At 40.9% G+C, this 12,877-nt stretch overlaps 1 protein-coding gene and 2 non-coding genes across 12 annotated transcripts in view; 1 reads left to right on the top strand and 2 right to left on the bottom strand.

Annotated features, from left to right (window-relative positions):
- Positions 1–2,164, top strand: part of SNX24 (sorting nexin 24) — a 178,669-nt gene extending 176,505 nt beyond the window's left edge. For all 10 annotated transcript variants that reach the window (XM_035291003.3, XM_078365000.1, XM_054252015.2 and 7 more), the window contains one exon: positions 657–2,164. In XM_035291003.3, coding sequence (XP_035146894.1) covers positions 657–724 — 68 coding nt within the window. In that variant the 3' untranslated portion in view covers positions 725–2,164. The remainder of the gene's footprint in view (positions 1–656) is intronic.
- Positions 2,165–2,463: 299 nt separating this feature from the next.
- On the bottom strand, positions 2,464–2,567 carry LOC118151984 (small nucleolar RNA U13). Its single transcript, XR_004740370.1, has one exon. It is a non-coding gene; the product is annotated as a small nucleolar RNA U13 (small nucleolar RNA).
- Positions 2,568–12,684: 10,117 nt separating this feature from the next.
- On the bottom strand, positions 12,685–12,808 carry LOC118151962 (U4atac minor spliceosomal RNA). The gene has a single exon (XR_004740352.1). It is a non-coding gene; the product is annotated as a U4atac minor spliceosomal RNA (small nuclear RNA).
- Between the last annotated feature and the right edge of the window lie 69 nt (positions 12,809–12,877).

Below are 12,877 nucleotides of genomic sequence, written 5' to 3'. Positions count from 1 at the left end.
TCACTTGAACCCAGGAGGTGAGGTTGCAGTGAGCCAAGATTGCACCACTGCACTCCAGCTTGGGCAACAGAGTGAGACTTCATCTCAAAATATCAAAATAATAATAATAATGTAGCTGTGTTTTCAAGTTTGGCAGGATGGCTTCTTTTGGAAATTTGCCCTCTTAAGTTAGAAAGACAGGTCCCCATCTTACTGCTCTCTAGAAGCTAGTCTAATAGAACAAGTGGACTCAAGACGACTTGGACTAAATGCGCTATAAACCACAATGGAAAAACTGCAGTGAGGTATTCCCAGTAGAAATCTTGGAATTCCTTCAAGTATATTGAGATTTTGTTAGAAATTGAATCGCCAGTGTAATTCATCTTCCTTGTGAGAAAACATTCAGATAAAGAGCTGAGGCCTAGCAGCATTAACCATCAGAACATCCCTTAAATCAATAAGCTACAAATCTGGCCGCACATTCCTGCCGCGCCTGGTGGTGTGCTCAAGTGGCTTTAGGCTGAAGCAGCATGACTGATGGCACATCCTAAACCAGGCAGACGCCAGCAATGCAGATTCCTGTGTTGACCGGGGGCCTTGCCTTGTTACATTCTACAGAATGCAATTATGTTTTATGGTTACACATAAGAAAAGCAGCTTTTCTTTCTGTTTTTCAGATTTTCCAAATGTGGTCATTGAAGGAGTCCTCCATGGGATATTTTACCCTCATCTACAGCCCAGGTAGAAATCCTACATGGCTAAAAGAAGCAGAAGCAAGTTTCAAAGTCACAGTCACGGAAATCAATACCTACCAAATTAACCTAAACTCTGTGATATATAACAGCTCTGGCTAGTGGCAAAATTCACAGTCCCAGCTTAATTCAGGGCAGGGATGTTTCCATTAGAATGGTGCTCTTAAAAATAGAAACTGAACTAGGGTGGTGGTCAGGCTAAGGCCAAGTGTTTAAGAAGTAGAGTGTAGCCTCCAGCTTAGAAACCCATGGAAAGGAGGCCACAGGAGATTCCTGGGAGCACTGGATGTAGCAAAACAAAGCCACTCGCTGCTTCAGTCACACCATTGAAAAACATGTCCTGAATCATACTGAGACTGATCAACTTTGGTAGCTTTTTTGTTCAGATCTTATGACACACTACTCTTCTCACCATGAGATTTTCTCAGCCAGTGATAGTACATTCTGAAATGCTGGCATCAGGAGACAGTCACAGACACACACTGCTAAATGTGAAGAAGGAAAGGAAGTAAACTGGAAATTAAGTTATACTGACAATATTATGGCATTGTTAAGATCATGGCATTTTAATTTAAATTAGAGTGGGTTGCATCATACTCAGGGGTTAGCTTCCAAGGTCAGTACATAGGTAAAATGGGCATTAGGATGATCCTTGAAAGCCCTTTAGAAAGGTGCCATGTTGGAAATCTGTACATCTACCACAAGTAGCTTTTCCTCCCAGGTTGGAAAAAAAAGAGTGTTTCTTTGTTTGAAGACCAAGTGAAGTTGTTGGTGTTTATTTAGGGGCGATTTTGTATAAAAAGCACATACCTTTAAACACTAGAATCATACTCAGTGCTGCAAGATGCTTGCCCTGTGAGTGGCAGATGTGAACTGGCAAGGAGTGAAGCACCAGCGGGCGGACAGCACCCACCTGTGTTTACTTGGGGGACCGCATTCATCATAGGCGGGACCACCACAGGATTTCCTGTTACTTTGCTATGGCTTCCTTTTCACTGACCTCATGTGTTAATGTAAGTTAAATGTGTTTATGATATAACTCCACTCTACATCATACTTTGAGTAAAAAAGGATAAAAGCATATATACTACCTACATGTATGTGCTGTATGTGGGCATTTCATTGAGATTTAATTAATAGCTAGCCTATTTATGGTTGTTCATTTTAATAAGTTTTTTGGGGGGAAATATTTAAAATCAAAACTAATAACTACATCATGGTTTTTGATTAGGATCTAAACATACGGTTTTAAGTCTGCTGCAAACTTGTAAAGATATGTTATAATAGACTTTGTTATTATATGTTGGAAACAAGCAAGAAATAATCAAGTGGTGTTAACCAAAAATAACGGAATAGTTGAGTATTTGAGGTTTTTTTTAATGTTTTTATGTTATTAGCTATTTGGAGTTAAATAAAAACAGAGAACAAGAAAATATTTGAGTTTGTCTTCTGCTCCTAGAATTTCATTGGAAACATGGTTTGTATCTGTCTGTTTGCACACACAGCCTCTCACATGTTCACACAGATGTTTACAAAAAGTTACCTCATTATTAAGTCAGTATATGTTCATTAAATATTTGATGATTTACCAAGATAATAAGAACTTTTCTTAAAAAGACCAAGTATCTATAGCGATACACTGCCCAAGAACTCTTTTTTGAGAATCAAATTTTTTCTTAATGATGACTTTTACTTTTTATATTTATGTAAATTTTATTTTTTTAATTTTCTGTGTCAGAGAGGTCATATGCGGACATCATAACAAGATTTGTAGGAGGCACACGTCACACAAGGGTGGGAAAACCCAGTCGTCACGCCTGTGCACTACAAAAGGATTGTATTTATTTACATTTTTAATGTGTAATTCTATCAGGGTTATTGAAGGAACTAGAAACCTGTATAGGTCTTTTAAGCAGAAAAGGCTGTAATGCCAAAAACCGAATGCTTACAGAATCTTTTGGAAGGGTGAAAGGAGTGCTCTCCTGGTAGGTGTCCACGGACAAATTCTACAATGCCCAGCAACTTCTAGCACTTACCTGCCTGGGAGCTACAGCCTGCGTGGTAAGCAGGAATATAGGGAGTCAGGAGGCTGTGAGCGAAGCTCTTAAAGTAAAAAATAGCATGAGAGCTGCAATCCAGGGATCAGCAAGTAGGATCAAAAAGTACCTGTTATCTGTGAGATATGGAGCTCCCAGGAGATACAATGGCGATATCTCCAAGAGGTACGGCCTCACAGCGGCACCCAGGAAGCTGGTGACTGTGCTTGCATCACAATTGCCTCTCAACACCTTTGGCCTTGCTTGCCAGCAACCATAGCCCAAAGTGGCAGGAAAATGGTGTTTGCCCACTCGCATCTCCCACTCCATAGTTCCCTTCAACACACATCCAGTTTGTAGAACCTTATTCTCCATTCCAGGTACAGGGAGTCTGGAAAGGAGCTGCTAGCCTTCTGCAGCTCAGGAACGCACTGGGTAAGATGATGGAACATATTTCCATCATTTCCATGGTTGAAAATTTAATAAAAAATATATAAAACTATAGATAAAAAAATAAATTCTTCTCTCATCTTATCTCCTACATACCCAATTCTCCTCCCACAGGCAACTACTGTACTTAATGTGTCTACTTTGAGTAATATTTCATCTTCATGCAAGCAGATACTGTATATTTAGTGTACATATATTTAATTTCTCCTCTTTTACAAAAATGGTAGCATGCAATACTCATTTCTTTCTATCTGTTTTTATTTAACACTATCTTGGGCATTCTTTTTATATCAGTATATAAAGTGCTATCCTCTTTAAAAACAAAAACAAAATGTATGGGTTTTCTATAATTTGTGTAACCAGTACCATTTTCCTTTTGGATTTGACTAGGCATGTCTGGCCCGTATTGCTGTACAGGTTGTGCACTGTGCAAGTCCAAGCAGTGCCATCACATGGACCACAATGTTAATAGTATTTCAAATCATGCTTGGAACCCTGCACTTGGGGAAATATCAAAAAATTAGATCATTCAAACCATGGAGTCACAGGCAATAGAGAAGTAAAGGACAGAGAGAAGAAACCAGAAGGAAAACATCCCATTACCATCTAAGTCAGGATGTGGGGACATCCCACTCTCACACCCCCTGGTTCCTGGACTCGCTGTTTTGCCTAGACGGTCTCTCGATGCTGCCTTATGCAGTGCCTCTCAGGCCTCATCTCTGCCTACCCATTCTGCTTATTGGCAGCCCTTGTGTCCTTTCTCCTGGTGTCCTTGTTACTGCCCCCATTACAATCAGCCATGTGAACAAACCCAATAACACCATGGCCATTGCTACATTGTAAGTCCTACAGTTACAATTATAAGCTCCCATTGGAAAAGGTTGAGCTATCATAATCAGAGTTTAGAGAAATATGATCACACTTTTGAAATAACAAATGGCTTTCATCTCATTTGTCAATTTTGATTGATTGACAGTAGCTGCTCGAAGTGCTGCGATAAGCATTCTAGCACGCTCCTGAGGATAGCTAGTATCAATAAAGCAGAAAATAACAAGGTGGAGAAATTAGAAACCTTATAACTATATATTGCTGGTAGAAGTGTGAAATGGTTGCAGCCTCTGTGGGAAATGGTATAACTTCTTCAAAAAATTAAGCATAGAATTGATCCAGCACTTCCACTTCTGGATATATACCTAAAAGAAGTGAAAGCAGGGACTCCTTTTCATTAAAAAAACAGCTATTTGTTTAATGATATGGTTTGACTCTGTTCCCACCTAAATCTCATCTTGAATTGATCATGGTTCCCATAATCCCCACAGGTCATCAGAGGGACCCAGTGGGAGGTAATTGAATCATGGGGGCAGTTACCCCCATGCTGCTGTTCTCATGATAATGAGTGAGTTCTCATAAGGGACTTTCCCCTGTCACTCGGCACCTCTTCTTTCTGCCATTATTTGAAGAAGGATGTGTTTGCTTCCCCTTCCTTCCTCCACGATTGTAAGTTTCCTGAGGCCTCCTCAGCCATGTGGAACTGTGAGTCAATTATACCCCTTTCCTTTATAAATTACCCAGTGTTGGGCAATCCTTTCTAAACATGTGAGAACAGACATACATATATCCATGTTCATAGCATATATTCATAGTAGCCAGAAGGTGGAAACAACCCAAGTGGCCTGCAATGGATGAATGGATAAAAAGGGAGGAAATTCTGACACATGCTGCAGCATAGATAAACCTTGAAGACATTCAGAGACATAAGCCAGTCACCACAAAGCAAATACTCAGCTGGGCGCAGTGTACTAAGTTTCTACTGGATGTCATGTGTTGTTGAACAAGGGTTTGCATATTTTATCCCATTTTTTACACAGTAGTATTTAGTGCCCCCATTTTTCTGAAGAAGAAATTGAAGATCAGTGAGATTAATAAAAATAAACAGTAGCTAACATGAATGAATACTAATTTGGGGACCAGGAGGCACTGGGCTAAATCATGTTCATGGACTATCTCATTGAAGCGTCACAACATCTTTAAAGATGTGTGTATTCTTATTCCACTTTACAGTGAGAAGGAAGCTTAGAGAAGTGAAATAGCTTAACCAAGGATACCAGTTAATAAGGGATCTGGATTTGAACCTTTGATCTACAAAGCTTGGGTGAATCCATTTCCCAGTCAGCCTTACAGTAGAATTGTATTTGTGTGTGTGTGTGTGTGTGTGTGTGTTTAATTGGAGACTCTTTGCACTGTTGCCCAGGCTGGAGTACAGTGGCATGATCTCGGCTCATTGTAGTCTTCACCTCCCGGAATCGAGAAATCGTCCCACCTCAGCATCCCAAGTAACTGGAACTATAGGAACATGCCATTACATCCAGCTAATTCATGTGTGCATGTGTTTTCTGTAGAGATGAGGTTCCACCATGTTGCCCAGGCTAGTTTTGAATTTCTGGGCTCAAGCAATCCTCCTATCTCAGCCTCCCAATGTGCTGGGATTATGGTTGTGAGCACTGCATGCAGCCCAAGTGCAATTCTGAACCAGACATGAACTCTTAAATCAGAAAGAACTGATATTGCAATAGCTGCTAATGTTTCCACACTGTTCTATATTGCAAAGTGCTTTCCCATCTCACTTGATTAAACCAAGCTCCATACTAACAGCAGCTTCCTCCCAGGGCTCTCTGCTTTCATTTTTAGTGCAATCCATTCTTCTTAAAATGTTGATCAGATTATATCACTCTCTTGCTCAAAGTTCTCCAGTAGATTCCATTCCCACTAAGCATAACATTTAAATTTCTGCTGCCCTCTCCAAGGTCTTTCTACATTCTTCCTGCAGGTGTTCACTGGCCACAGTGGCCTTTCAGTTCCCAGAACATGTCAACCTTGGTCTATCCACAAGACCTCTGGACCTGCCAGTCTCTGAAACCCTTTTCATCCCTCTTCAAAGGATGGTTAATGCTCACCCTTTAGGTATCAGCTTAAATGTCACCTTTTCAAAGAGTTCTTTGGTCACCCCATCTGAAGCACCCTAGGCCCCACTCCATACCATTATTTTGTTGTTGCTTCTTTCAGAGCTGCTATCACCATCTGAAGTTATCCTGTTTGTGTACTTGTTACTGCCTTTCTCCTTCAAAGTATGTGAACTCCATCAGAGCAGGGGCAGCATCTGACTTGTGGACAGTTTCTCCAGTGCAAGGCCCAGAGTCGATGTTAAGAACCACTGTTGAATGGGTGGATGGATGGCAGCTTATCTTCTGGCCTCCAGGTCAGTGCTGGCTGCATATTCCGTAGCAGGGGTTTCAGAACTGTGCTTTGAGTAAATGACCTTGAAATCAGGATTGGCTAACATCTTCCCAGATTTCAATTGGTATTTGTTACATTCTCCTTGTTCTGAAAACAGTGACTTTCTATAGTTTGCTATTGACACAGAGTGGTTAATGGATTATGTAACTATGTATTTGGATGATCTCTTAGATGTCTGTTCCTTTTACAAATACCTAAGCTAATTCAGTGATTACAAACCATAATTTTATGACACCCCAGGGCAGTGGTTTTCAACTTGTGGACGCTGAACCAGTAGCATCAGAATCACCTAAGAACGTTGTACAGCTTTTCAGGGCCTATACCAGACTTGCAGAATCAGGCAGTCTCGAAATTTGACTAGCCCTCCAGGTGATTCTGATTCACCGTAAGGGTTGATAACCACAGTCCTAGGGCACCTCAAATTATTTTTATGTTGCACATTTTAAAATGTTTAATTTTCTTTTAATTAAAAAAGAAGAAAACACTTCAATACTTCTAGAAGGAGCAGGTACAAAATCAAACAGAATGCCAGCATAGCTACTGCAAGATGCTGTTGACCTTATAGTGGGGGTTTCAGACATGAGCTAACCTTTAAGGCAGCATTCCAATGCTCAGCAACTCAAGCAAATATCAGGATGACTGGACAAAATAAGTAAGGTATTTTAAATGTAATAAAAAATAAAAGATACCATATGCACCTATAAATTATCACCTTTTACATAAATTTTTATAGCTAGTTATAGTAACTTTTCTTCATCACAGCAGACAACATGGTGTTTTTCTAAAACCTTGGTGTCTTTCCAAATTCAACCTTAGTAAAGTAGAATTGTTGCTCTTATGAAATTTACAGAATAATGTGATATTGGCTGGATAAATACTTGAACAATCGTAATTATACTTGAACAATTGTAATTATAAACTATGTGTTAAGTGTGATGAAGGAAAACAAGGTTTACTTATACCTCGATTTGGGCAGGCTAGGGCCCTTCTCTGAGGTAGTGACATTGAAGTTGAGACCTAAAGAATATTGGAGTAATTAGCCAGGAAAAGCAAAGGGGCAAGGGAAGGGTGTTGCAGAGACATCAGCCAGTTACAAAGCCCCAAATCATAAGAGAGCATCAGTCAAGGTCCTGAAGAAAAGCCATTGAGCTTCGAGCATAATGAGGGGCTGGGGCTAGTGAGGTGGGCAAACTGTGCAATTTAGGGTAATGTGTATGATGGATCACACTTCTAGTTATTTTTAAAACATTACTGTGGTTCCTTATGGTGAGTGGACTGGACAGGCTCAGGATTTGAAGCAGAGAGACTTAGGAGGCCACTTGAGTAGATGGGAGGTGACCTGGTGTAGGGTGGCAGCAGTGGAGAGAATGAGAGAGATTCAGGATGTATTGCACCAGTGAACTTGCTGATGGATTTGGACGTGGAAGGCAAAGGGAAAGGAGAAAGAAGTGAAGGATGGGTTTTTGACTTGAATAACTGAGTGGATGTTGGTGCTATTCATGGATGGAGGTTGGAAGGGTGGGACTCCTGTCTTTAGGAAGCTCAGGTTACTCCACATGTTCCTTTCTCTAGTTCAAACATTTTCACTTTCCATTTTCAGGATGTGTGCAGTTGTTTGAAAGTAAAACTAGATGAAACACTGACCCATCAGCAGAAGTAAATGAGCCTAGGTTTTCCCCACTGTAGTGACGGATTTTTGTGGAACGATTTGCAACTTTTCCCCATTTACTCTGGTCAGGAGCAAAGCAGAGCACAGAGATCAAGCCTGTGACTTTGTGCTCAGTCAAGTACATCATCACTACCTGCATTCACAAGTGCTGAATAGTGTGAGTGTACATAATTGTCTCATGGGGCCCCAGGAGGGCCACATAAATCACCCAACAAGTGGGGATTCGAATTTAATAGTTTGCAGAGTGGATGCTGTGCTTCACAGTACCTAAGGGAGGGTGGTTCCTCCTCACCTTTCAAGTCAGATCTCACCTGCTCTGCTCAGGCCCGCCTCCCCTGGGCCTTTCCTCTTGCCATCTGCCACCCACATCATTTTTGCCAGTCTACTTCAATCATGCCTTTCAAACCTCAACTCAGAAAATAAAAAGTTTTGTTTTTCTTTAAGTTTTTTGAAAAATAGTAGAAACAGTTGAAAGGCAAGTCCAGTGTTTGACAATCTTTGGGGGCTTGAGAGATTATTATAAGTACCTCAGTCTAAATTTGAGCATATTATTTTTTGGCCATTTTGATATGGTTTGACTGTGTCCCTACCCAAATCTCATCTTGACTTGTGGCTCCCACAGCTTCTACATGTTGTGGTAGGGACCCCATGGGAGGTGGTTGAATCATGGGGAGGTGGGTCTTTCCCATGCTGTTCTTGTGGTGCTGAATGAATCTCATGAGATCTCATGGTTTTGTAGGGGAGAGTTTCGCTGCCCAAGCTCTCTTGTATTGTTTGCCACCACATGAGAGGGGCCTTTCACCTTCCACCATGATTATGAGGCCTCTCCAGCCTTGTGGAACTGTGAGTCCATTAAACCTCTTTCTTTTGTAAATTGTGGAGGCTTGGGTATGTGTTTACAGCAGCATGAAAAGGGACTAATACACATTTATTCTGAACATACTTACTGATCAATTATTAGGTGTGAAATACTCTGGGGGTAGATTAGGAATGAGATAATCCTTGCTCTAAAGGAGCTTCCAGTTCAGGGAGGACATAGGAGACAGCAGGGCCATAAACAGCTACAGCTCAGAGTGAGGGAGCATCTGAAGATGTCCTCCTGAAAGAGCCCCACACTGAGTCCCCAGGGATGGCCGGCAGCAGGTAGAGAGCACCTTGCACAAGGCTTGGAGCTAATTCAGGGGTTCTGAAGCCTTTGTAAGAGAAGCTATGCTTCAAGCAGACACGATTAAAGCAAGTCTGGAGTTTCTCTGCTCCAGGCTGAGCAGTTCTTCCGCGTTTACTCTGGACATTGTCTCAGAGTGCAGCTCCTGGTGTCCAGAAGAGGCACCGGAAGCAGACTTGTCTTTCAAGACCAGGGAAGAAAAAGGATCATTTTCATATAGAGATATCTGGATCCTGGAAACTGATCCAGGATATCTGTAACAGGACATAACGTTACCACCTCGGACAGACAGTGACTGTAGTTTTAACAGCACTTTGAAGGCCCACTGTGCTCCAAGAAGCAAGTCCTTCACATGCTCTGAAAAATTAACGGGAGTGGAAACTTACCTGACTGCTAAAAAAAACTTTAAAAGTGGGTAACAGAAGGGTTTTTGGTAAGTTGGGTCCTCTAAATCCTCCAAATCTGAGAGTTCCCTGCATCCTAATCTAACTAGGGTGGGATTTTTTTTTTTTTTTTGCAGATGGAGAGTCTCACTCTGTTGCCCAGGCTGGAGTGCAGTGGTGTGATCTTGGCTCACTGCAATCTCTGCCTCTCGGGTTCAAGTGATTCTGCCTCAGACTTCCAAGTAGCTGGGATTACATGCAGCCGCCACCATGCCCAGCTAGTTTTTGTATTTTTAGTAGAGACAGGGTTTCACCATATTGGACAAGCTGGTCTTGACCTCCTGACCTTGTGATCCTCCCACCTCGGCCTTCCAAAATGCTGGGATTACAGACATGAACCACAGCGCCTGGCCCAGGGTGGGATTTTAAAATGCATTTTGTTTTAGCTCTTACTATGTGTCAGATGGTCTTTTTTTCTGACTTGATTCCTGGGACTAGTCACTCCAATTCTGCATTAATGCTAGTTGTTTTTCCACCACTCCAGAATGTCAGTAACACTAGCAAACCTTAGAGGAGCTTATGTTATGTCACACCTAAAACTTACTCTTGGCCAAAATCTTAAATCCACAAGATGAATTACAGACTTAAGTAAAAGCTGTTATGTACTTAACCGCACCAACATTTTCCATTACAAATACTGTTTTTATTCTTCTTTAATTTGAAAAAAATTAAAAAAAGTGCCTTGAGGGGGCTTTGAATTTCCAAGCTTTCTAGATCAAAGATTTCTTCAGCTGTCTGGATTATAGGAATGTTGAAAAACAAAAACAAATCATTTTCCTGCTATAAAATCCTTGCCATGTTTTTGTCTTTATGTAACTCAAAACGGCTGAACTGAGAAATGAGGTTGGTGACTCCTGTTCAAAACCTAAAACTTAATCAGAAATAAAGTAATTGATAATTCCAAAAATGTGATTCCAATGAATTGACCCAAAAATAAGTATTACTGAACTCTTATTTGATGACCCAGACAACTGCTAAAGAGCACTTGTAAGAGAACAAAATAGATTTTGGCTAAGAATACCAATATTTTAAATTGTTGATTAAAGTGATTCAAGACTAAATTATAATAATTAGGGCTTGGTGGTGTCCAGTGTCAATTTTCCTGATTCCACATCCGCCCACAGCTATAAATGTGTCCTTTTAGTAATGTGATCTTCAAAACAGTGAACTATTTATTTCAAAAGCTTTTGCAGAAAACATTAGATTATATAAAGTAACAGTTCCTATTTTCATAGTCATCAGTTTGCTCATGTTTTCTGTATGAGGCCTGACCTGTGGTATGTCCTTAGCTCTTGGTCATCTGGCATAATAGATAACATGATAATTTACCAGGGGTGCACTAGTGGGCTCAGAATTTCAGCACTTCCAAAATGAAGCACATTTTGCTTTGTCACTAGAGAGAAGTCATGTATGCTCACAGTAGTGAAAAAACGAGATGGCATGTATGGTGTAAAGCATATGTCCTTCTGCATGGGGGACAGTGATGGCTATGTGTTCTTGCACATTGAGATATGAAGCACTTTTGCATGGATCAGAGGTCAGTTGTTTCCAATTTTCCCTCCATGTTATCTTTATTTAAAATTTAAAAAATTATTTTCTAATTATTAAAAAGAAATGCACCTAGAGAAAAATTAAAAACTGAAAAAAGTAAAAATATAGAGTGCAAAAATTCCACCATTTGCATTTACTTATGTGAATTTGCATTTGTTGTATTTACTTTATGAGAATGTTTACATAATTGAGATCATGCTGCATACAGAATTTCTTTAAAGAAAAATTAAAACAATCATTTTCTCATGTTACTCTGAGTTCTCTAACATCAGTCTTAATGAATACATATGATTCTATTATGGGATGTATGCTTTATAACCATTTTGGGACACTGAAGTTGCTCCCAGTATTTTGCTATCAAAAATATTCAGCAATTCACATCTTTACACATAAAAAATGTTCTATATTGCTATATTAGGTAAAGACTTTAGGTTGCAAGTCAAAGGAAATCAGTTTGCCTTGGCTCAAGAAAAAAGAAAATGTATTCGTTTACGTAGCGGAAAGCTAAGCGTGCATTAGCTTTGGGCACAGCTGGACGCAGCAGCTAAATGATGTTTTCAGATGCTTTCTGTCTTCTGGGCCACTTCCTTCTATGCTGGCTTTGCTCTGAGGCCTGTTCCTTTATATTCTCTTTCACAAAGACAGTAGCTGTTTCCCAGTCATTCCAGAAGTCCAACGATGGCTCGTTGATATGACTGAGGTCCAGCACCTGGGCCTGAGCCTGTCACTGGAGCCAGGGTAAGAGAATGTTCTAGATGGCCAACAGGAGAGCCCTGCTCCCTCTCCCACCTCCCCTGCTCTGTTCATCTGGCCCCTTTGCTGTTTCCTGAGCCCATCCAGCCTGCCTGTCACTGAGGACCACTGTTCTCATTCCCCTCCGCCTCCACACTGTCCCCCCCACTGTCCCCACGGCATGGTGCTCCTTCACTTCCTTCAGTCCCCACTGACCACCCCCACTGTCTCTGTTTTCCCTGACTTCACAGACCTATTGCTCCCTGATGTTGTGTTATATATTCATGTAGTTTAACTTGTCACCTTCACAGGAACCACAAGGGGTGACACTGTTTGTTTGCAGCTCTAGCCCACCCTATAACATTGATACTATTTATCAAGTGAGTTAATGAACGAGTCTGCCAGGCCAGGTGTGTCCCCATCTGTAGGGTGGGCTCACCCTAAGGACTACAGATGGGTGAGGGATAGGATAGGATGTGATTTCTCGAAAGAAAAATAAGAAATTGGGCAGCTATCTCCAGAACTAGCAGACTAAATGCTGGGCTAACTGAAACACTGATGTCCCTTACCATTTCAGATCACTTTCTTTTTTTTTTTTTAAAGGGTTTTCATTTTTTTCAAAAATTGCACCAACATAAAGCAGAGCTTTAGTTGATGTGTGTGTTGTTTAGGCGTTAGCAGTACTGCCCTCACTATGTGCTCACTGGACAGTAGCACAACCCCAATCCCAGGAGCGAGAAATTCCAAGGATATGAATGTTCGGGTTTCCTGATAAGGACTGCTTTCACTTTTACGCCCCCCCAATA

Source organism: Callithrix jacchus, chromosome 2 (assembly GCF_049354715.1).
Source record: "Callithrix jacchus isolate 240 chromosome 2, calJac240_pri, whole genome shotgun sequence".
In the NCBI taxonomy this organism is placed as follows: Eukaryota; Metazoa; Chordata; class Mammalia; order Primates; family Cebidae; genus Callithrix; species Callithrix jacchus.
This window is presented reverse-complemented; position numbering and strand designations above follow the sequence as displayed.